This window comes from Triticum aestivum, chromosome 6B (assembly GCF_018294505.1).
Source record: "Triticum aestivum cultivar Chinese Spring chromosome 6B, IWGSC CS RefSeq v2.1, whole genome shotgun sequence".
In the NCBI taxonomy this organism is placed as follows: Eukaryota; Viridiplantae; Streptophyta; class Magnoliopsida; order Poales; family Poaceae; genus Triticum; species Triticum aestivum.
The window spans coordinates 471,749,300-471,774,665 of record NC_057810.1 but is presented as its reverse complement, the minus strand read 5'-3'; the positions used below and the strand labels follow the sequence as shown (position 1 = coordinate 471,774,665).

Here is a 25,366-nt window from a genome sequence, read left to right as displayed (position 1 = left end):
TTTATCGCAGATTAGCCACTGATCTTCAAACCCTCGCAACTTTTTAACCATTAGTCGGAATCCAGTGAAACCAACGCCAAAATCTTCGTCTCGAGCCCCTCTTTACGACTACTCAACTTGAACAGGATTTTGACAAACTAAAATTGAGTTTTAAGCAGTTTTGATTACGAACTTCTTTTGATCGTAATTTGAGTTTCGTAGCTCTGATTCGATTGATTCTTTTTGCAAAATCAAAGCTCTTCAGTTGAACTTTTAGATTGGATCTTCTTATTTGAGTTTTACCCGTGCATCTATGCTTGAGTGCTTATGTATGCTATTGTTTGTTTGTGATCGAATTCCCGGAGTGCGAAGCGTGCTACTACGAGTCTCTAGGGTTTGCAGATCGTCAGCAAGGCAAGTAACACTTTGATCATATCTTTTATTACCCAGTTTTTATGCATTAGTTCCAATCCTCAAACATTGCATGGTTAGGATCTGATTAACATGTGGGTTTGGGAAGTAGATGATGAGGTAGAACCTATTGTCCTTTTATTATCAAACCCTTGGGAGTTACTTCTACGTTCTGCTCATATTGCTATGCTATGCTCGTAGACGTGGATTGGTTGAGTGTATCCATGACAGATGTGAGAATTGTTAATTAATGGTTAACTTAAGGTGGCTACTTAAATACACATCTGGGTGGATTGGTTGCGGGCACCTGGAGAATCCAGTGTTGTCCTAGGATATCCCGGAGTACCCGTGTGATCATCCTATGGTTCGCCACCCAGGCTCAAAGGGATCATAAGATTATTCATGCTAGAAACTTCCTTGTGCAGCCACAAGCTATTATGGGCTCTAGCATAGTTAAGTATGTTGCATGACCTCTTTCAGTGGTGGGCTAGAAGATGTAGGGGAGAGTAGGTGCGACTGTCAACCCAGAGTAAAGAGTTAATGTTTCTGAAAGACTGTGTCTCGGTCATCTGTTTCTCAAACATCATGTAGTGCGAGAAATTCAACGAAGGAGATCGAGTCTTGTGGAGAAAAGTGCGCAAACCTCTGCAGAGTGTACAAACTAATCATGGTTATCCGTGTCCTCGGTTATGGACATCTTAGTATCAGGTTCTTGGATTATCATGTTGTCTCATCACTCTAAATTAATTTGTTGGGTAATTGATAATGTTTAATTGGGATTGAGTTGGAGGAACCTTCTCAATGTTTGACAACCACCATGATAATTAAATAAAATATATTCCTTTGTTGTAGGGAAAAATTGGCTTTATGCAAAACATTGACCATAGAGCTCTCCACCAGCCATATATGCATGTAGTGATAGCATTTATTTTGTTCATTACTCTTTTGTGTTACATTGCCAGCATATTCCATGTGCTGACCCGTTTCGGGCTGCAACATATCATGTTGCAGACTTTTCAGACGAAGAGTAAGGTGCGCTAGGTCATTGTCGTTCACTCAACTATGCGGTTGGAGTTAATGGACTCACTTTATCTTCCAAGCCTTCAGCTGTTATCTTATTTAGATGGCCTTAAGCCATTTTATTGTAACAAGTTCTCTTTTGAGACATTCGATGTAATAAGTGTGTGATTGAACTATGTTATAAATTCCTCAAGTACTGTGCATGTCAGCATTATCGATCCAGGAATGACACATAAGCACAGAGATTTGACCGTTTGAAGTCGGATCGCTACACGGTCGAATCGACCTGAAATTTTGAGGGCTAGTTGATACCGTAATCTGCAGGCGATCAACGGTTGGATTTTCCAAAGGACGTCCGAGCTAGACGGTGGAGTCCTCTCCCTAAACTCATCCAGATTCCCGTCCAGGTTCGATAGGGCTCCAGTATATCGTAGATCCCCGGAGATTCCTCCATCGGAACGCAATGAAATTTTGCAGGGTTGCTATATACTCAATTCTGCACTATTCCACCGAAGCAATCGTCAAACAGACGCTCGAGGAGGTGGTGACGGTGGATACAAGTTCGCTATCCAGAAAAACAGCACGGTCACACGAGGGCAATGTTGACATTGAGCCCCCGGGCTCCATGGATGATTCCTCCATGATATTGATAGATATCGGAGTTGATGATAACGAGGACATATGTCCAATCTTGACGATCCGAAGAGGAGCCTGGTCCTCGGACCAGCCGAGGTGACCAGTCGAGCCGGCGATGAAGATGCCTATGTCGTAGTTGATCTACAGACTAGCCATTAATCCATTGTCGATCACACAGCGGAACTCTCAATGAAAGCACCATTGTCGGTGTCAAAACCGGCAGATCTCGGGTAGGGGGTCCCAAGCTGTGGATCTGGGATCGATGGGTAACAAGAGATAAGGGACACGGTGTTTACCTAGGTTCGGGCCCTCTTAATGGAGGTAATACCCTACTTCCTACTTGATTGATCTTGATGAATATAAGGATTACAAGAGTTGATCTACCTGTTGTGGTCTCAAACCTAAGGGTATGATGAATAATGTCATAATGATCTAGCATATCCCTATCGACTAGCCCGGCCTCGGCTTATATAATGTACCAGAGGCCTAGGATAACAAGAGTCCTAGTCGAATACGTCGGTGGAGAGGAGTCCTTGTCTTGATCACCAAGTCTTGTGGAATCTTCCTCGTGTATGCATCGGTTGTCCGAACTGGCCCATGAGTAAACAGCCATGGGGGTCCTCGGCCCAATCAAACTGATCGGGAGACGACATGGTGAGTACCCCCGTTCAGGACACCGTCAACAGGGGCTACGGATTAAACGAAGATTGGCTGAGGACGAGGTGCACGTCGGGAATGGTTCCAATGTCGATGTGATCGCCGTCGGCATGCTACCTCTACATCTACCTTCGAGATTAGTTTTAGACCTAAATAATTGTTATTTGGTGCCAGCATTGAGCATGAACATTATATCTGGATCTTTTTTAATGTGAGATGGTTATTCATTTAAATCAGATAATAATGGTTGTTCTATTTATATGAGTAATATCTTTTATGGTCATGCACCCTGGAAGAGTGGTCTATTTTTGTTGAATCTCGGTTGTGGTGATACACATATTCATAATATTAATGCCAAAAGATGCAAAGTTAATGATAGTGCAACATATTTGTGGCACTGCCGTTTAGGTCATATTGGTGTAAAGCGCATGAAGAAACTCCATGCAGATGGGCTTTTGGAGTCACTTGATTATGAATCATTTAATACTTGCAAACCATGCCTCATGGGCAAGATGACTAAAACTCCGTTCTCCAGAACAATGGAGCGAGCCACTGACTTATTGGACATAATACATATTGATGTATGCGGTCCAATGAGTGTTGAAGGTCGCAGCGGATATCGTTATTTTCTGACCTTCACAGATGATTTAGCAGATATGGGTATATCTACTTAATGAAACACAAGTCTGAAACATTTGAAAAGTTCAAAGAATTTCTGAGTAAAGTGGAGAATCATCATAACAAGAAAATAAAGTTTCTACGATCTGATCGTGGAGGCGAATATTTGAGTTATGAGTTTGGCCTTCATTTAAAACAATGTGGAATAGTTTCACAACTCACGCCACCTGGAACACCACAGCGTAATGCTATGTCCGAACGTCGTAACCGTACTTTATTAGATATTGTGCGGTCTATGATGTCTCTTACCAATTTACCACTATCATTTTGGGGTTATGCATTAGAGAAAATTGCGCTGACGTTAAATAGGGCACCATCTAAATCCGTTGAGACGACACTGTATGAATTGTGGTTTGGCAAGAAATCTAAGCTATCGTTTCTTAAAGTTTGGGGTTGCGATGCTTATGTGAAAAAGCTTCAGCCTGATAAGCTTGAACCCAAATTGGAGAAGTGCGTCTTCATAGGATACCCAAAAGAAACTGTTGGGTACACCTTCTACCATAGATCCGAAGGCAAGATCTTTATTGCTAAGAATGGATCCTTTCTAGAGAAGGAGTTTCTCTCGAAAGAAGTGAGTGGGAGGGAAGTAGAACTTGATGAGGTAATTGTACCTTCTCTCAAATTGGAAAGTAGCTCATCACAGAAAACCGTTCCCGTGATGCCTACACCAACTAGAGCGGAAGCTAATGATAATGATCATGGAACTTCAGATCAAATTACTACCAAACCGCATAGGTCTACCAGAGCATGTTCCGCACCGGAGTGGTACAGTAATACTGTTCTGGAAGTCGTGTTACTAGACCATGACGAACCTATGAACTATGAAGAAGCAATGATGAGCCCAGATTCCGCAAAATGGCTTGAGGCCATGAAATTTGAGATAGGATCCATGTATGAGAACAAAGTATGGAATTTGGTTAACTTGCCCGATGATCGGCGAGCCATAGAGAATAAATGGATCTTCAAGAAGAAGACTGACGCTGATGGTAATGTTACTGTCTACAAAGCTCGACTTGTCGCAAAAGGTTTTTGACAAGTTCAAGGAGTTGACTACGATGAGACTTTCTCACCCGTAGCGATGCTTAAGTCTGTCCGAATCATGTTAGCAATTGTTGCATTTTATGATTATGAAATCTGGCAAATGGACGTCAAAACTGCATTCCTTAATGGATTTCTTAAAGAAGAGTTGTATATGATGCAACTAGAAGCTTTTGTCGATCCTAAAGGGGCTAACAAAGTGTGCAAGCTCCAGCGGTCCATCTATGGACTGGTGCAAGCATCTCAGAGCTGGAATATACGCTTCGATGAGGTGATCAAAGCATATGGTTTTATACAAACTTTCGAAGAAGTCTGTTTTTACAAGAAAGTGAGTGGGAGCTCTGTACCATTTCTAATATTATATGTGGATGACATATTGTTGATTGGAAATGATATAGAATTTCTGGAAAGCATAAAAGGATACTTGAATAAGAGTTTTTCAATGAAAGACCTCGGTGAAGCTACTTATATATTGGTCATCAAGATCTATAGAGATAGGTCAAGACGCTTAATAGGACTTTCACAAAGCACATACCTTGATAAAGTTTTGAAGAAGTTCAAAATGGACCAGTCAAAGAAAGGGCTCTTGCCTGTGTTACAAGGTGTGAAGTTGAGTCAGACTCAATGCCTGATCACTGTAAGAAGATACAGAGAAAATGAAAGTCATTCCCTATGCCTCAGCCATAGGTTCTATCATGTATGCTATGCTGTGTACCAGACCTGATGTGTGCCTTGCTATAAGTCTAGCAAGGAGGTACCAAAGTAATCCAGGAGTGGATCACTGGACAGCGGTCAAGAACATCCTTAAGCACCTAAAAAGGACTAAGCATATGTTTCTCGTTTATGGAGGTGACAAAGAGCTCGTTGTAAATGGTTACATTGATGCTAGCTTTGACACTGATCCGGATGACTCTAAGTCACAAACCGGATACGTATTTATATCGAATGGTGGAACTGTCAGTTGGTGCAGTTCCAAGCAGAGGGTCGTGGCAGGATCTATGTGTGAAGCAGAGTACATAGCTAAATTGGAAGTAGGAAATGAAGGAGTCTGGATGAAGGAGTTCATATCCGATCTAGGTGTAATACCTAGTGCATCGGGTCCAATGAAATCTTTTGTGACTATACTGGAGCAATTGCCTTAGCGAAGGAATTCAAATTTTACAAAAGAACCAAACACATTAAGAGATGCTTCAACTGCAGCCGTGATAAAAGACAAGGAGGGAGACATAGAGATTTGCAAAATATATACGAATCTGAATGTGGCAGACCCATTGACTAAGCCTCTCCCACGAGCAAAACATGATCAGCACCAAGACTCCATGGGTGTTAGAATAATTACTATGTAATCAAAATTATTGACTCTAGTGCAAGTGGGAGACTGAAGGATATATGCCCTAGGAGCAATAATAAAGTTGTTATGTACTTATTCATATTTCCTTATTCATGATAAATGTTTATTATTCATGCTAGAATTGTATTAACCGGAAACTTGATACATTTGTGGATACATAGACAAAACACCATGTCCATAGTAAGCCTCTACTAGACTAGCTCGTTAATCAAAGATGGTTAAGTTTCCTAACCATAGACATGTGTTGTCATTTGATGAACGGGATCACATCATTAGAAGAATGATGTGATGGACAAGAGCCATCTGTTAGCCTAGCATATTGATCGTTCAGTTTTATTGCTATTGCTTTCTTCATGTCATATACATATTCCTTTGACTATGAGATTATGCAACTCCCGGATACCGGTGGAATACCTTGTCTGCTATCAAACGTCACAACGTAACTGGGTGATTATAAAGATGCTCTATATGTATCTCCGAAGGTGTTTGTTGGGTTGGCATAGATCGAGATTAGGATTTGTCACTCTGAGTATCGGACAGGTATCTCTGGGCCCTCTCGGTAATGCAAATCATAAGAAGCCTTGCAAGCAAAGTGACTAATGAGTTAGTTGCAGGATGATGCATTGCGGAACGAGTAAAGAGACTTGCCGGTAACGAGATTGAACTAGGTATGAAGATACCGATGATCGAATCTCGGGCAAGTAACATACCTATGACAAAGGGAATAACATATGTTGTCATAACGGTTCGACCGATAAAGATCTTCGTAGAATATGTAGGAGCCAATATGAGCATCCAGGTTCCGCTATTGGTTATTGACCGGAGAGGTGTCTCGGTCATGTCTATATAGTTCTCGAACTCGTGGGGTCCGCACGCTTAACGTTCGATGACGATTTAGTATTATATCAGTTATGTGATTTGGTGACCGAATGCTGTTCGGAGTCCCGGATGAGATCATGGACATGAGGAGGAGTCTCGAAATGGTTGAGAGGTAAATATTGATATATAGGATTATAGTATTCGGACATCGGATAGGATCCGGAGGGTAGGTACATATCAGGTCAGCTGAAGGGGTTCCGGGCACCCACCCACCCACCCACCCCCCCCAGCAAAGATATGGGCCTAATGTGCCAAGATGGGAATCGCAGCAGCCAACAAGGGCTGTCGCGCCCTCCATATGGGCTGCACCTGAGGGGAAGGAAAGAGGGGAAGAAAGAAGGAAGGGGAGGGATTCGGCCTCCCCCTTCCTTCCCTCCTCCCTCCTCCTTCCTTTCCCCTCCGAAAAACATGGTATGGGGGGCGAATTGGACTAGGGCCCCAAGTAGGATTCCTCCTACTTGGGACGCCCCAAGGCTGTCCACCTCCCCCACCCACCTATATATACATGGGGCGGGGCGCCTAGAACACACAACAACATCTGTTAGCCATGTGCGGCGCCCCCCTCCATAGATTACACCCTCGGTCATATTCTCGCGGTGCTTAGGCGAAGCCCTGCGCGGATCACTTCACCATCACTGTCACCATGCCATTGTGCTGACGTAACTCATCTACTTCCTCGGCACTCTGCTGGATCAAGAGTTCAAGGGACGTCATCGAGCTGAACATGTGCAGAACTCGAAGGTGTCGTACATTTGGTGCTTGATCGGTCGGAACGAGAAGAAGTTTGAATACATCAACCACGTTGTCAAACGCTGTCAGCGTTTAGGGAACGGGGGTCCCCAGACTTGCCTGCCTGCGGCCTGCGGCGTGGCTCAAGTGGCGGCCCAGTACGGTCCATCATCATCGACACAAGACTCAAGACCCTAGCGAGGCGCCAAGCCTCGCGGGGCGGACGATGCACGACTTCCTCAGGAATGGCCTCGCTAGGCAGGCTCGCGAGAAGGCGGAGAGATCAAGGCAGGGTACCTTGCGAGGTGCTCGTGACTCAAGCCATGACGATCGAGACCAGGCGGGCGTCGGCCTGCGCGGTGTCCTTGTTTCCTCTTTGGTGCAAAGGGGGCAAGCACAGACGTGGAGTACCAAGGCATCAAGAAAAGGTTGCCATTTCAGTGCAACGAGACCAAGACCAGCGGAGCGGCAGGATGGAGGTCACTGTGGAGCCCAAGACGGCGTCATCGCCAGTGCTTTTGGCAGCCAAAGAGCAACTTTAGTCAGGATAACTTGTACTAGATGTCCCCCTTCAAAATGGCCGTTGTTGGCACCCTTCCCGCTCAATATTTGGGAAGACGACCAGGGCCTCTATAAATAGGATCTAGCCACACAGTAGGAGGACACACGGAGACAGATCGGGTGCTCATTAGAGAGAGAGGCGATCGAACTCACCCAAGCAGTTCATCGCACCAACTCAAGAACACCTCTCACGAGGCTGTTCTTCCCTTGTACTGTTCATCATCAGCCCGTGAGGCAATCCACCACACCACACACTGGAGTAGGGTATTACACCACAACGGTGGCCCAAACCAGTATAAATCTTGTGTCCCTCGTGTTGTTCATCGTTCTAGCCTAGATTCTCGTGAGGCGATCAGACGTAGATTGGTAGGGGAGAGATCTTCGTGTGCACCCCAGAGTTCGGACCTTAAGGGTCTGCCAGAACCCAACATCCGACATTTGGCGCGCCAGGTAGGGGTGCATCGGAACCTTCCTTCTTCCGCCCTACATTCCGCCGTTTCACCGCCTCCATGTCCGGCGACCCGACGGCCAACTCCGACCGCTGGGCGGCATGGCCTGCCCATGCCGTGCCGCCTGCCCAAGGTGACCTCAACCCCGCACCTCAGGCAGCCCGCGCCTCGCAAAACACTGCGGGGCGCGGGCGGCGCGGTCAGGCGTCCCCCGCCCTCACTCCACGGCAAGTACGATCAACAACAAGGGCCTCAAGCCATGCTGCAGCCACGGCGCCGCACACCCGACGGGAGCAGGCAAACACGAAGGTTGCACTCACGGTGGCGCGGGAGCTGCTACGGTGCAACCTACAAGAAAGTGGTCGCGACGTGCTGCTGGAGCACGTCGCCGAGCTCCTGGATACCGCTACGTCTAGGGCTCCCCCGTTCTGCATCTAGCTTCCACCCCAGGCCCCGGGAGGATCACGAGGCAGACCGATCCGCGCCCACGCGCCCCTGTGCGCACCTCAAGGCTTCATCGACACCGGCCTGGCCATCAGCGCTGGGCAGCAAGCTGCGCCAGCACCACCCCTGGTAAGCGAGGGCATGCGCATCGCTGCCTTTGGTCCCAGCGGGCCGCCACCCTACCGATCCCAAGATGGAGCTTCAAGTTGAACTGCATGGCGCGTGGAGCACCACGGCGAGGCCTTTGTGGTGGTGACCCCGGAGGCCTATGTGCCCAACATGGTGGATCGAGGGTACGCGCTGGAGGAAGACCACAGCTCGTTCCTCGGGCCAGGCTGGGAGGAAGAGGTGCCATAAGCCGAGCTCTTTCATGAGCCGCACAGGATCCTCGACAACTACCGGGTACCGCTAATTCCTTAGGAGCAGGCTTATGCTAACCATGGGTCGCAGGAGGTTCAGGTCACCGCAGCGGATGGCTGCCCCAGTCCCCAGTGCGGCAATCTCCTTCCCCTCAGGAGGAGGGCACTGGGGGCAGCAGGAGAGGGGTCGGGAGCCAGGCCTCTCCCCACGGAGTGTGGAGCAAGGTGTTCTTCGGAGGTAGGCCCTCTGCCGGGGAGGTTCCCCAGGGCCTGCCCTCGGCAAAGGACCCGTGGTCGTCGGGGGAACCGCTGGCGTCCCCTTTTCCCCATTGGCATCGTCCTGGTTTCTAGTCGCCGTCAATGGGGTCAAGGGTGGCGCAAGGGGGGGCTCATCTAGCGATATGAAGCAAGGCCAGTACCTGTGAAGAAGGCCCAGTGCCTGTGAAGCTCGCCTCCCGTAACACTCTCACGTAATAATGAGTTGGGGCTGTACACGCCCCGGAGTCTCTGGAGAGACGCCCTCGGGCCTCGGGGGCTCCCTCCCATCCGCATTCCGCTGCGCGACGGCCTCGGCGTCATCCACCCGCCGTTGAATAAGAAGCAGCTCGGCACGGGAGGAGGCCAGCTCGATCTGCGCCGAGCCCAGTGCGGCAGCAGTGGCCTCAGCTTGCCGCGTGACTTCAGTCAGCCAGGTCCTGAGGGCGGCAGTCCTGCCCGTGGCTTCAGCCTTGACCAGCTCCAGCCGCTCTCCATACTCGCGCTCAAGGCCGGCGCGAGCCTTCGCCACGCGATGGTCGATCTCCTCCTGCACCCGGGCCTCCCGCGCGCCGACGTCATCCTCCGCCTGGGCAACCTGGCGCTCCCTCGTCTTCAACCGCTCCAGGTCGAGGTTGCGCTCGGCAGTCTCCAATGTCAGCGCTTCCTCATGCCTCCGGAGCTCCTCCTCTTCAGCGGGACCCACTTTCAGCAACGCAAGGGCGGCTCGGCGTAGCTCGACCTGTTGCTCCAGGGAGCTGCACCAGTCTTGGAGCTCCCACACACGCTTCTCCGCAGCTTCACGTTGCCTGTCTGCCTCCTGACCCTCCTCCAGGGCCCGGGAGCAGGCCTCTCGAAAGGGCGCCAGGGATGCCTCGGCCTTGGCGTTTTCAAGGTCACGCTGGTGGCGCGCGAGACCAACAGCCGCCTTCAGCTTGTGCCGCTACTCGACTTGCCTCAAGCCTTCAGCTTCGAGACGCATGCCTTCGACCGCCAGCTCTGCGCTGAGCTGGCTCACTACATCGGCTTCCATCAAGAGGAACTCTTCGCGGACAATGCAGCGCACCCGCGCACGCCCGAGCACGTCGTCAACACCCTCCTCTGCCATCGGCGCCGGCGGAGAGCCTTGTAGTGGTTCGCCCCCTCACAGCAGGGGGCTGGGGGCTGGCGCCCCAGCAATCGCTGGGCGGGCCCCACAAGGGACCCAGCCAGGCATCAATCCACCTCCCGTTTGGAGCCGAAGATCGACTTCAGCCACTCGCCGCTTATGATCAGTGGAGGAGCTCGGGGCAAGCTAGATGTGCCCAAGGAGAGCTCACAAGGGAAGAGCGGCACGCCGACAGGAGCAAGGCGCGCTGCAGGTCGGCCTGCCTCTCCAGCCAAGCTTGCACCAAGGGCAGCACGCAGGCTCGGGGCAATTAAGGTTGGTGGCTGAGGAGAAACCTGAGGAAGCGGCTCCTCAGCAGGCTCCGCGGGCTCCTCAGAGGGGATCCTAAAAGGCCACGTCAGCAAAGGGAGTGGCAAACAAGGAACTATGAGAAGGAGGGACTTACTCGTCCATGGCAAAGTACTTCCTGTGCTTCAGTGGGTGGTATGGGCGATCATCACCACCGGAAGCCTCCTTCCTCTCGCGAAGGGCCTCAAAATCTATGCGGAACCGGCCCAAGCTCGCGACGTGAGGGCCGGCACGCGGCATAGGAGCCGAAGCGTCTGGACGGCCTACATCAAGGGCACCATCCTGAGAGGAGCGATCAGGTGCCACCTCTTGGAGGCCTGCCGAGGCCTCGGGGGCTTCGGCCTCGGGAGCGGCAGGCCCCGCCCCCTCATCGCCCACCACCTCGCGAGGGGAACCGTAAGCCCCGGAGGATGACACTTCGGGAGTCCCACGCGACATCAGCACCTCGACGTCAGGCCCCCTAGCTCCTGCCAATGCTTGCCTTCCTGCAACGACTCCTGGGGCAAGGCCGACGCGGGCGGCTGGGGGAAGGATCACAACAACCGGGTTCTTGCGGGGCCCGACGAGGCCAGCCGGGCACAGCCCCCATTCGTCGAAGTGGGGCATCTTCTTCATGAAATTGACCCTGTTCGAACAAAGATACAATAGGGCGCCTCCATGACGAACGCTGCCAGGAGAGGGGTCGCCAGTCAGGACCAGCAGCACCTTCTTCAGCGTCTCAGGCGCGAGGTCCCCTTCCTGGAGCCTCATGCGGTCCTGACGACCGGAGTAAGCCCACATTGGGCGGGAATGGCGCTGGAGAGGAGCAATGCGACACTGGAGGAACTCCTTCACCACCCGGGGCACCGTCACCCCGAGCTCCCTCAGCCTCTAGAAGCGATGCCAGGTGAAGGCAAGCTGGGGGCTCGTAAGCTTCTCGTGACCCCAACCAGGATTGGGAATGGCAGGCAGCGTCGGGTGCGCCAGCACGGGGCTGGGCACCCCAACGTCCACATACAGCCACCACTCCCGGAACCCGCTCGCGGATGGTGGGAGGCCAAAATCGATCCCTGAGGCGGCCGTCTCCGGCACAGCGTGGAAGCGCACGCATCTCGAACACCGGGAAGGGTCAAACAAGCGCAGAGAGAAGAAGTGGCGCAGGAAGGCAATTAAAGGAGGAATCCCCACCATGGCCTCGTAGACGAAGGCAAAGACAACAAGCAGAGTAATGGATTGGGGCCAAGATGCATCATGTGGATCTGGTAATGGGAAAGCACCGCATTGAAGAAGGCGGAAAAGGGGGGAACCAGGCCTGCCCACAAGGCGTCGGCAAAGAATCGGACCTCCGTGACGATCATGTCGAAGGAGGCGTGGGACGCGGGCCAGACCGTCGTCTTCCCGCACTCATTTAAGCTGGAGGCGAGCGCGGAGCAGACCTTCTCCAGGGCATCCAGGTTGAGTATGAGCGATTTGTCAACGGCGGGAGCAGCTGCTGGAGGCTCGCTGGTCGAAGGCGCAGGTTTCTTCCCCTTATCCTTTTTCGTTGGCGCCATGGCAATGGGAAGGGGGAAGAACTCGAGATGGATTGGAGGCGGAAGCAGAGGCTCGAGGAGGAAAAGGGAACAAGAAGCACGCAGGCTGCGAAGGAAGGATAACTGTGTACAAACCTCGTGCCCGCCTAGCCAGGAACATAACGAGGAAGCATGGGGAAGCGGAGGCGCCCATGTCCAATCAACCGCCACGTGGCACCCAAGGCCGCAGGGTGATGGGGCCCGCGGCACTCTGCACTTGCCCCTTCGCTTCTCCACTAAGCCAAGTCCGAGCGCGCCTTGGGCCCGGGGGCTACTGTCAGCGTTCTGGGAATGGGGGTCCCAGACTTGCCTGCCTGCGGCCTGTGGCGTGGCTCAAGTGGTGGCCCAGTACGGCCCATCTTCATCAACACAAGACTCAAGACCCTCGCGAGGGGCCAAGCCTCGCGGGGCGGACGATGCACGACTTCCTCAAGAACGGCCTCGCCAGGCAGGCTCGCGAGGAGGCGGAGAGATCAAGGCAGGGTACCTCGCGAGGTGCTCGTGACACAAGCCATGACGATCGAGACCAGGCGGGCGTCGGCCTGTGCAGTGTCCTTGTTTCCTCTTTGGTGCAAAGGGGGAAAGCGCAGACGTGGAGTACCGAGGCATCAAGCAAAGGTTGCCATTTCAGTGCAACGAGACCAAGACTAGCGGAGCGGCAGGATGGAGGTCACCGTGTAGCCCAAGACGGCGTCATCGCGAGTGCTTTTGGCAGCCAAAGACCAACTTTAGTCAGGATAACTTGTACTAGATGTTCCCCTTCAAAATGACCGTTGTTGGCACCCTTCCCGCTCAATATTTGGGAAGACGACCAGAGCCTCTATAAATAGGATCTAGCCACACAGTAGGAGGACACACGGAGACAGATCGGGTGCTCATTAGAGAGAGAGGCGATCGAACTCACCCAAGCAGTTCATCGCACCAACTCAAGAACACCTCTCACGAGGATGTTCTTCCCTTGTACTGTTCATCATCAGCCTGTGAGGCAATCCACCACACCACACACTGGAGTAGGGTATTACACCACAACGGCGGCCCGAACCAATATAAATCATGTGTCCCTCGTGTTGTTCATCGTTCTAGCCTAGATTCTCGTGAGGCGATCGGACGTAGATCGGTAGGGGAGAGATCTTCATGCGCACCCCAGAGTTCGAACCTTAAGGGTCTGCCGGAACCCAACATCCGACATTTGGCGCACCAGGTAGGGGTGCGCCGGAACCTTCCTTCTTCCGCCCTACGTTCCGCCGCTTCACCGCCTCCATGTCCGGTGACCCGACGGCCAACTCCGACCGCTGGGCGGCATGGCCTGCCCATGTCGTGCCGCCTACCCAAGGTGACGTCAACCCCGCACCTCAGGCACCCCGCGCCATGCAGAACACTGCAGGGCGCGGGCGGCACGGTCAAGCATCCCCCGCCCTCACTCCACGGCAAGTACGATCGGAAGAAAGGGCCTCAAGCCATGTTGCGGCTACGGCGCCGCACACCCGATGGGAGTAGGCAAACATGAAGGCCGCGCTCACGGTGGCGTGGGAGCTGCTGCGGTGCAGATTGCAAGAAAGCGGCCGCGACGTGCTGCTGGAGCGCATCGCCGAGCTCCTGGATGCCGTTGCGTCAGGGGCTCCCCCGTTCTGCGTCTAGCTTCCACCCCAGTCCCCGGGAGGATCACGAGGCGGACCGATCCGGGCCCACGCGCCCCCGGGCGCACCTCAAGACTTCATCGACACCGCCCTGGCCATCAGCGCCGGGCAGCAAGCTGCACCAGCACCGCCCCTGGTAAGCGAGGGCATGCGCATCGCTGCCTTTGGTCCCAGCGGGCCGCCACCCTACAGTCCCCAAGATGGAGCTTCAAGTCGAACTGCATGGCACGTGGAGCACCACGGTGAGGCCTTTGCGGTGGTGACCCCGGAGGCCTATGTGCCCCACATGGTGGATCGAGGGTACGCGCTGGAGGAAGACCACAGCTCGTTCCTCGGGCCAGGCTGGGAGGAAGAGGTGCCACAAGCCGAGCTCTTTCAAGATCCGCACGGGAGCCTCGACAACTACCAGGTACCGCTAATTCCTTAGGAGCAGGCTTATGCTAACCATGGGTCGCAGGAGGTTCAGGTCACCGCAGCGGATGGCTGCCCCAGTGCGGCAATCTCCTTCCCCTTAGGAGGAGGGCACTGGGGGCAGGAGGAGAGGGGTCGGGAGCCAGGACCCTCCCCACGGAGTGCGGAGCAAGGTGTTCTTCGGAGGTAGGCCCTTTGTCGGGGAGGTGCCCCAGGGCCTGCCCCCGGCAGAGGACCCGTGGTCGTCGGGGGAACCGCTGGCGTCCCCTTTTCCCCATTGGCGTCGTCCTGGTTTCCGGTCGCCGTCGATGGGGTCAAGGGTGGCACAAGGCGGGGCCCTCATCTAGCGATATGAAGCAAGGCCAGTACCTGTGAAGAAGGCCCAGTGCCTGTGAAGCTCGCCGCCCGTGACACTCTCACGTAATAATGAGTTGGGGCTGTACACGCCCCGGAGTCTCCGGAGAGCCGCCCTCGGGCCTCGGGGGCTCCCTCCCACGCCCAGTGGCAGCACTTAGCTCCGCGCTGGTGAGAAGACGTCGAAGACTAGACTAGGTGCCGGACGCGTCCATTTGCTCTTGCTTTCTTTTTCATGCGAACAAGCTTTCTTGTCTCGGATCTAAAGTTGAAGTCGAATTTGTGTTTGCGTGTGCGGGGAGGGGTGTCGTGTCTTATTCGTGTGCTTTCTCGTGCCCCGATTTATGTTCAAGTTGGAATTCACGCTAGCTGCATCCCTCTCGCGGGCCCCTCGCGAGTAGGGCAGGGCCAAGCATGCGCGCCGCCGTCCCGCGGCCGGTGTTCGCTCCAGCCAGGCTCTCGCCGCATGGTTAAATGGGACCCTCATGAGGCCCTCGAATGGACACCGCAGGCCCACTCAAGGCTCGCCAAGACAAATATAAAACCATGACAACCTACTCATCGCGACAATCATGGCATCATGCAGGCACCCATCCGGCGCCAATCTTGACAATACGTAGGCAACAATCTTCTTACATGAGGGGCTTCCCCTCCCAAAAATGCTCTCACAACCTTTAGGGCCACACCCAAGTCTCTTCCTGCGTAGGGCAAGCAGCAGGGGGAAGCGTGGGATCAATCGGACAAGTTGCTCGCCGCATCCCCCAAGGCGTCCCCGGAGGTGTCGCTCACGCCACCATCGTCGCCGCCAGCCTCTTCATCACCTTTGTTGGCACCGTCTCCACCACCGTTCACCACGTCGCCTTCATCAGCAGCAACGATCACCCTATCATTGTCGGAGGTGAAGGCCCGGACAAGCGCATCTACATTATCCTCGACCCACCGCGCTAGGTCGCCTCGGACGGCCTCAGGCACCGAGGCAATGGCGGCATCGAAGTCGAAGAGGGGATCAAGGTTCTGGAGATGGCTGAAGACGCAGGAGAATGCCCACGCGAGCAGGCCGAGGCTCCGTTCCTCCACCAGCTGGTGAGACCTCTCAGTGCGGTTCTCCAAATGCGTCACCACGTCAATGAAGAATTGGAGATTGCCGGCGTAGTTGGTCACATGCGGCTCCTCGGCGACAGCCTCACAGATGTTGCCGAAGGCCGTGTTAGCCCTTTCCCTGAGCGTCCGGAGCATGGGGTCGTGCATGTGTTCCAACGTCTGCCGCTGTCAGATCTCATCTGCATTCCGCTGCGCGACGGCCTCGGCGTCAACCACCCGTCGTTGAAGAAGAAGCAGCTCGGCACGGGAGGAGGCCAGCTCGGTCTACGCCGAGCCCAGTGCGGCAGCAGTGGCCTCAGCTTGCCGCGTGACTTCAGTCAGCCTAGTCTTGAGGGCGGCAGTCCTGCCCGCGGCTTCAGCCTTGACCAGCTCTAGCCGCTCTCCATACTCGCGCTTAAGGCCGGCGCGAGCCTTCGCCACGCGACGGTCGATCTCCTCCTGGACCCGGGCCTCCCGCGCGCCGACGTCATCCTTCGCCTGGGCAACCTGGCGCTCCCTCGTCTCCAACCGCTCTAGGTCGAGGTTGCGCTCGGCAGTCTCCAATGTCAGCGCTTCCTCATGCCTCCGGAGCTCCTCCTCTTTAGCGGGCCCCCCTTTCAGCAATGCAAGGGCGGCTCGGCGCAGCTCCACCTGCTACTCCAGGGAGCTGCACCAGTCTTGGAGCTCCCACATGCACTTCTCCGCAGCTTCTCGTCGCCTGTCTGCCTCCTGAGCCTCCTCCAGGGCCCGGGAGCAGGCCTCCCGAGAGGCCGCCAGGGATGCCTCGGCCTCGGTGTTTTCAAGGTCACGCTGGTGGCGCGTGGGACCAACAGCCGCCTTCAGCTTGCGCTACTCCTCGACCAGCCTCAAGCCTTTAGCTTCGAGACGCGCGCCTTCGACCGCCAGCTCTGCGCTGAGCTGGCTCACTGCATCGGCTGCCCTCAGGAGGAACTCTTGGCGGACAGAGCGGCGCTCTCGCGCACGCCCGAGCACATCGTCAACACCCTCCTCCGCCATCGACACCGGCGGAGGGCCTTTGAGTGGTTCGCCCCCTTGCAGCAAGGGCTGGGGGCTGGCGCCTCTGCGATCGCTGGGTGGGCCTCGCAAGGGACCCAGCCAGGCATCAATCCACCTCCCGCTGTGGAGCCGAAGATCGACTTCAGCCACTCACCGCTTATGATCAGTGGAGGAGCTCGGGGCAAGCTGGATGTGCCCAAGGAGAGCTCACAAGGGAAGAGCGGCGCGCCAACAGGAGCAAGGCGCGCCGCAGGCCGGCCTGCCTCTCCAGCCAAGCTTGCACCAAGGGCAGCACGCAGGCTCGGGGCAATTAAGGTTGGTGGCTGAGGAGAAACCTAAGGAAGCGTCTCCTCAGCAGGCTCCGCGGGCTCGTCAAAGGGGATCCTGAAAGGCCACGGTCAGCAAAGGGAGTGGCGAACAAGGAACTATGAGAAGGAGGGACTTACTCGTCCATGGCAAAGTACTTCCTGTGCTTCAGTGGGTGGTACGGGTGATCATCACCACCGGAAGCCTCCTTCCTCTTGCAAAGGGCCTCGAAATCTATGCGGAACCGGCCCAAGTTCGCGACGTGAGGGTCGGCGCGAGGCATAGGAGCCGAAGCGTCAGGACGGCCTACATCAAGGGCACCAGCCTGAGAGGAGCGATCAGGTGCCACCTCTTGGAGGCCTGCCGAGGCCTCGGGGGCTTCGGCCTCGGGAGCGGCAGGTCGCGCCCCCTCGTCGGCCACCACCTCACGAGGGGCTCCGTAAGCCCCGGAGGATGATGCTTCGGGAGTCCCACGCGACATCAGCACCTCGATGTCAGGCCCCCCAGCTCCTGCCAATGCTTGCCTTCCTGCAACGACTCCTGGGGCAAGGCCAGCGTGGGCGGCTGGGAGAAGGACCACAGCAACCGGGTTCTCGCGGGTCCCCACGAGGCTAGCCGGGCACAACCCCCATTCGTCGAAGCGGGGAATCTTCTTCATGAAATCGACCCTGTTTGAACAAAGATACAACAGGGCGCCTCCATGACGAACGCTGCCAGGAGAGGGGTCGCCAGTCAGGACCAGCAGCACCTTCTTCAGCGTCTCAGGCGCGAGATCCCCTTCCTGGAGCCTCATGCGGTCCTGACGACTGGAGTAAGCCCACATTAGGAGGAAATGGTGCTGGAGAGGAGCGATGCGACGCTGGAGGAACTCCTTCACCACCCGGGGCGCCGTCACCCCGAGCTCCCTCAGCCTCTCGAAGCGATCCCAGGTGAAGGCAAGCTGGGGGCTCGTAAGCTTCTCGTGACCCCAACCAGGATTGGGAATGGCAGGCAGCGTCGGGTGCGCGAGCACGGGGCTGGGCACCCCAACGTCCACATATAACCACCGCTCCCGAAACCCGCTCGCGGAAGGTGGGAGGACAAAATCGATCCCCGAGGTGGCTGTCTCCGGCATGGCCTGGAAGCTCATGCATCCCGAACACCGGGAAGGGTCAGACAAGCGCGGAGAGAAGAAGTGGCGCAGGAAGGCAACAGAAGGAGGAATCCCCACCATGGCCTCGCAGACGAAGGCGAAGACAGCAAGCAGAGTAATGGATTGGGGGCCAAGATGCATCATGTGGATCTAGTAATGGGAAAGCACCGCATTGAAGAAGGCGGAGAAGGGGGGAACCAGGCCTGCCCACAAGGCGTCGGCAAAGAATCGGACCTCCGTGACGATCCTGTCGAAGGAGGCGTGGGACGCAGGCTAGACCGTCGTCTTCTCGCACTCATTGAAGCTGGAGGCGAGCGCGGAGCAGGCCTTCTCCAGGGCTTCCAGGTTGAGTCTAAGCGATTTGTCGACGGCGGGAGCAGCCGCCGGAGGCGGGCTGGTCGAAGGCGTAGGTTTCTTCCCCTTATCCTTTTTCGTTGGCGCCATGGCAATGGGGAGGGGGAAGAACTCGAGATGGATTGGAGGCGGAAGCAGAGGCTCGAGGAGGAAAAGGGAACAAGAAGCGCGCAGGCTGCGAAGGGAGGATAACTGTGTACAAACCTCGTGGCCGCCTAGCCAGGCGCATAACGAGGGAGCGTGGGGAAGCGGAGGCGCCCACGTCCAATCAACCGCCACGTGGCGCCCAAGGCCGCAGAGTGATGGGGCCCGCGGTGCTCCGCACTTGCCCCTTCGCTTCTCCGCTAAGCCAAGTCCGAGAGCGCCTTGGGCCCGGGGGCTACTGTCGGCGTTCGGGGAATGGGGGTCCCCAGACTTGCCTGCCTGCGGCCTGCGGCGTGGCTCAAGTGGTGGCCCAGTACGGCCCATCTTCATCAACACAAGACTCAAGACCCTCGCGAGGGGCCAAGCCTCGCGGGGCAGACGACGCACGACTTCCTCAGGAACGGCCTCGCTAGGCAGGCTCGCGAGGAGGCGGAGAGATCAAGGCAGGGTACCTCGCGAGGTGCTCGTGACGCAAGCCATGACGATCGAGACCAGGCAGGCGCCAGGCGGGCGACGGCCTGTGCAGTGTCCTTGTTTCCTCTTTGGTGCAAAGGAGGCAAGCGCAGACGTGGAGTACTGAGGCATCAAGCAAAGGTTGCCATTTCGATGCAACGAGACCAAGACTAGCGGAGCGGCAGGATGGAGGTCATCGGGAGCCCAAGACGGCGTCATCGCTAGTGCTTTTGGCAGCCGAAGACCAACTTTAGTCAGGATAACTTGTACTAGATGTTCCCCTTCAAAATGGCCGTTGTTGGCGCCCTTCCCACTCAATATTTGGGAAGAGGACCAGGGCCTCTATAAATAGGACTAGCCACACACTAGGAGGACACATGGAGACAGATCGGGTGCTCATTAGAGAGAGAGGCGATCGAACTCACCCAAGCATTTCATCGCACCAGCTCAAGAACACCTCTCGCGAGGCTATTATTCCCTTGTACTATTCATCATCAACCCCTAAGGCAATCCACCACACCACACAGTGGAGTAGGGTATTACACCACAATGGTGGCCTAAACCAGTATAAATCTTGTGTCCCTCGTGTTGTTCATCGTTCTGGCCTAGATTCTCGCGAGGCGATCGGACGTAGATCGGTAGAAGAGAGATCTTCGTGCGCACCCCAGAGTTTGAACCTTAAGGGTCTGTCGGAACCCAACATCCGACAAACACACTCTCCCCCTCTCATTGCTATGCATCTCCTAGATAGATCTTGTGTGAGCGTAGGATTTTTTTTGAAATTGCATGCTACGTTTCCCAACACTTACCTCTGTCCAGTGTTTGGCCGAACATTGGGGGCTTCAATCGTCGACTCGTTATCCCCATCTCATCCCAAGCTAGTGGAGCCTGACTTATTCAGGGGAGAGAGTGGGGCCTATCGAAGCACTCATGAGAGTAAGATCCTTGGCTCCTCTTCATTCTCTATAGGGGTCCCTGCCCACATGGAAGCGGGGCAGGGATGGATAAGATCAAACACGGGAATAAGAAGCATTTGAAATGCCTTTTTGATCATTTTGATAGATGGGGTGGATAAAGTGGGCAAAACATACTCACATTTTTCAATTGAAAAGATGGGTTCCTTTTCATCTCGACAAAGAAAGAATCATCTTGAAAACGCTCCTGACCCCTTCATAGGGCCGTGTGTAGTAAGTGATCCGAACCTGTTCGGAGCAAGCCCTCCTTAGAGGCAAGTGAAGTTGGTGAGCCGTATGATGGGCAACTATCTCCTGCGGTTCGGAGAGGACTCAACTGTTAGTTATTACCACCTTGGTTTTGGGGTGGACCCTTTCACTCTATTTTATTATATACGCTTAGTGAAAAGAATGTTTTTTGATAGACCTGGGACATGGATTCTATATGAACAATGGACCATGATAAGTCGTTACTACTAGCCATGACTTCCTCTTTCATTACTTCATCCTTTCAATATCCCTCTCCCTTGTTCGATCTTACTTATCAAATGACACTCAGTTCATATCTATAAGTTCATTCGATCATTAACAAGGTTCAAAGAAAGGGTGGGCCATTCACCATGAAGGCTAAAAGCGAGATAGGATTTACTGGACATTTTCGATTACAAAGGCGAAGACAATTCCGCATTTTCAGCCGATTCTATGAAATTTAGGACAATTATCCTCACTCAAACTTCAAAAAGTCCTTTTGTCTTTTCTGATGTAAATTATGTATGTCTCCTTTGTCCTTCCTAATGCTAGTCTAGTCTCCTTCGTTCTACTCGTCCTTGCTTTTCTTTCTTCTTCCTATCGGTCCCAAGGTCAAAGAAATAGGTTCAATGGTTCGACCTCCAAAAGGTTAAAGAAATACATCGGTATTAAGACCACTCCCTCCGGATGATGATATGTCCCAACCATCTATAACCCATGGTTCGTTACTCAAGAATTCGGAGAGGTCAAATGAGATAGATGGGTGTGTTCAAAATGGAATGATCCCCTTTTCTCATGTTTGCATTTTTGTTGTTCATAAACAAATAAAGAGTTCGAAAAAGACGTACGCATAATAGACTCGGTACCTAGGTGAGTGGGTTCAGTGGAGAACTGCGTTACTGTAATAGCCGAGGTATCTATGAAATGCAGTACCAAGGTCAATGAAATTGAAAGGCACCTATGACAACAGAATCAAAAGGGATTTGGCGGCTATAGACGACTCAGAGGGGCTTTCATAAAGAGAAGCTTTCACGCAATACACATATTTTTCTATAGAAGCGAATGGCCCCTTAGTTGGAAAGTCTAATCAATCGGCAGGCTCAGCCTCTACATCGTATTCTGATATAGAAAGGGAAGAACCGAACTCCTAGAGGGTGAAAGAAGAATCTCAAGTTGATACTCTGCCCAGGGATCTGTCCACAACTGGTACTTCACATCACTACAAGATACCTGTTAATCTATGATGGATTTCTGGTGACGATTTAAAAAACCGTCACTGATGGTATTCCATCGATGACGGTTAGTCTAGATCCATCATGGATCGTGTAGAGGACGATGGCCCGTGAAAAACTAGTGACAATTTTATGACAAACATTGTCTCACCGTCATAATCCCAATATGTAAATCGTACTGGATTTACCAGGCTTTTGTTCATTTTTTACTCCATCTAAACAATCATGAATTTCAGTCTTTGATGTGTCATCTCACAATAGGCCACGTTATCGAAGTGTTTCGGTCCCAACCTATCAGGTTGATATGGGGTGCAAATCTCAGGTTGTCATAGGACTCAGACTAGTCGGCTTGCCTTGGACCCAATCGTCGTGATCCCTTTTTTGTTTTTTTCTTCATAATGTTCAAGATATCAAACAAAAATTCAAATTTCAAAATCTTCACAAATTCAAAAAAATATTATCGAGTTTAAAAAAATGTTCATCAATTCAAAAAATGTTCACGAATTAAAGGTTCATGTATTTCAAAAAATGGTCGCCAATTCAAAAAAATTTATGAATTTAAAAAGAAAAGATCCGCAATTTCCAAAAAATGCTCAAGAGTTTGAAAAAAATATTTGTGAATTTCAAAATTCTCAACGATTTTCAAAAAATGTTCATGAATTTGAAAAAAAAATGTTCACTAGTTTTATAAAGTGTCCACTAAATTTAGTAAATTGTTCACTTGGTCAAAAAAAGTTCATGAATTTTAAAAAATATTCGTCAATTTGAAAAATGTTCACGGGTTTCAAAAATACGTTCGCAAGTTTGAAAAAATCGTTCATGAACTTGCATTCAAAAACATGTTAATGAATTTGAAAAAAAACGTGATTTTCAGATATTTTCATGAATTTAAAAATTGTTTGTGATTTTTTTTAAATATTATTACAATTTTTTAAAATATTGCCAATTTGGAAAATAAAAATGAAAAGAAGAAAGAGAAAAGAAAAAATGAAAAAGAAAACCAAAAAGGAAACATAAAAGAAAAGGAAAAAAAAGAAAGAACTAGAAGAAAAAACAAAGGAAAAACTTAAAATCGGTTCAGGGAATGTTCCCAAAACAGTTGGGAGGACGGGTTGGTATGCAAATGATTGCTATTCCCCGGTCCACACGAGGAATATAATCTGCTTTCTTCACCGCTGAGCTATGATTCATTTGTTTATTTATTGAAAGAGAGCTACGATATTCATTGGCTGGAAGCAAACAAGGGTAAACATTTTTCTTGGTAGTCTAGTGGCACATGAACTAACAAAACCAGGTGGGCTAGTGGAGGTATATCACAGTCAGTTTTTTTTTTCTGAGATGGAACACAGCGATTTCATGAAGGACCGGTCTAGCCGGCGGCCGGGCGCTCGCTGCCGCTCGCGAGCGGCCGGGCCCTGGTCCCAGACGTTTAGTCACTGCCACATATTAAAAAGAGTAAAATTATTGTGATCCAAGAATGCTAAAAAGGACACTGCTAATTAGTCATCATATGTGGTCTTTTCTCACGTGATGGATGCTTGTTTCTCTATGTTCGTCTCTAGTGCATTAATTTTTGGTTTTCAAAATAACAAAATACATATATTCTAAATCGCGTGTCGAAATTCAGAACCGTTTTCATTGTTGAAACCCTCGCGACGTGCTCCTCAAAAGTAGATCCCGCATGGGGATGTTTCAACGAACTAGTCTTTCTGCCAACTAAACATCAATGTGTGTGTAACTAGACTACAATGCCGCGCCAACTGAGCATATGTGTGTGCCAATAGTCCTGCGAACTAAATATCAATGTGTCTGCAACTAGACTACATTGCCGCGCCAACTGAGCATATGTGTGTGTAAATAGTCCTGCCAACTAAACATCAATATGTGTGCAACTAGCCTACATTGCCACGCCAATTGAGCATATGTGTGTGTAACTAGTCATGTCAACTAAATATCAATATGTATGCAACTAGACTACATTATCGCGTCAACTGAGCATATGTGTGTGCCAATAGTCGTGCCAACTAGACATCAAAGTTGTCATGGTTACTAGACTACACTCTCATAGGAAGTTGAATCATGCAGATCCAAAAACTGGTTTTACAAAAAGTTGCACGATGTAGTACTAAAGTTGCACAATACAGTACTAAAATTGCATCATATAGCATCAAAGTTGGCATAAAAATCGTCGAAACATACTCATGCGGGATCTAGTTTCAAAGATCGCGTCGCAAGAGTTCCAACAGTGAAAACGGATCTGAATTCCGACACACGGTTTGAAATATATGACTTTTTAAAATTTAAAACTTCGAAATGAATATGCGTGGATCTGTTCTGTTCGGAATGAAGTAATCAGTGTGAATGCATTTAATGCTAACAGCCACATGCACTAAACGCAAAAAAAGTTAACAGACACATGCATGCGAGACACGGCCGTTCCATTCAACCAAATAGTGCGTATGCACTTTTTAGATTTTAGGTTTAACACTTACTCCCTTCGTCTCGGAAAAGATGTCCACACCTTAGTTCATTTACAATTTTCCAAAAAACCCTTCATCTTTTAAACTTATGCTAATCAGCCCCCTCCGCTTCTTCCTCCTTCCGTCGTCGTCCGCGCGCACCGTGGTCGCCCCAGCCACCGTCGTCACCCACAGGGACCAGCGCGCGACGACGGCCAACCTGCGCCACCGCGCGAACCTTCGCTGCCCCTGCCCACCTGTGCCGCCCGCACGGAGACGAGTTGCGCCACCTGCCGGCCACCTACTCCTCCGCGGCGATCACCTCGATGGGCGGCGGCTCCACAACTGAATGGCGCTGCACCGCCGTTATCCCCTCCCGCGGTGACCCCTCCCGCCAGCCCAGGGCTGCGCTTCTGGTATCCCCTCCCGCCACCCAGGGCCTGCGCCGCCGCTATCCCTTCCCGCCGTCCAGGACCTGCGCGCGCCTGCGTCTTGAGCGCCTGGAGCTGGAGCTCCCAGCAGGCCTCGACCTCAAGCTCGTCCTCAAGCTCCCAGCGGGCCTGCTCTTGTGCAAGTTGCTGATCCTCCTCCCGTAGCTCCCCTGCTCATGTTGCTGCCGGTGAGAAGAAGCACCCCTCTGTAAATATGCTCCTCTGCCTGCTTGCATATGGTGCTCCAATTTCTGTACATTACAATTTCAAACACTACTCATCATGTTCACTGAAGAAAATTGATCTGCTTTTAAGAAAACTGATCATGTTCACTGAAGAAAATTGATCTGCTATGCGTGTGATCACCTTATCTTCGATTGTTCCTTTGCCCGCTCGTTCTGGCTGGTCGTGGGCGTTGAGGTGGTCGGGAAGAGCTACCATGTTGGAGCGCTTCAGGCCCTGGACGTGCGGGGGGTGACTGGTGATGTTGCCCACGCCTCCTTCACCCTCCTTTGCTGTTGGCAGCTGTGGAAGCATAGAAATGCCGTGGTGTTCCAAGGCGCTCGGCCTTCCCTGGCCCGTTTGCTCGGGTGCTGCCGGGAAGACTCGGTTCTTTGGAAAGGCCGTTTGAAAGTGGTCGACCGGGCGTGCGTAGATAGGTGGCTTCGTGCGTTCTCTCAGGCGAATTAGCATTCGCTTTTG

At 52.4% G+C, this 25,366-nt stretch overlaps 1 protein-coding gene across 1 annotated transcript; it reads right to left on the bottom strand.

The window, feature by feature from the left end:
• Nucleotides 1-24,227: 24,227 nt before the first annotated feature.
• On the bottom strand, nucleotides 24,228-25,360 carry LOC123134248 (uncharacterized). Its single transcript, XM_044553528.1, has 2 exons — nucleotides 25,031-25,360; nucleotides 24,228-24,915 (listed from the first exon to the last, which is right to left on the bottom strand). The coding sequence occupies exons 1-2, from the start codon at nucleotides 25,355-25,357 to the stop codon at nucleotides 24,685-24,687; spliced, it is 558 nt and encodes a 185-aa protein (XP_044409463.1). The 5' UTR covers nucleotides 25,358-25,360; the 3' UTR covers nucleotides 24,228-24,684.
• Between the last annotated feature and the right edge of the window lie 6 nt (nucleotides 25,361-25,366).

Coding starts and splice junctions, on each gene's coding strand:
- LOC123134248 (XM_044553528.1), bottom strand. CDS start 25,357: ATGCTAATTCGCCTGAGAGAACGCACGAAGCCACCTATCTACGCACGC. Junction 24,916..25,030: donor AAGGAACAATCGAAGATAAG/GTGATCACACGC, acceptor TGTAATGTACAG/AAATTGGAGCACCATATGCA.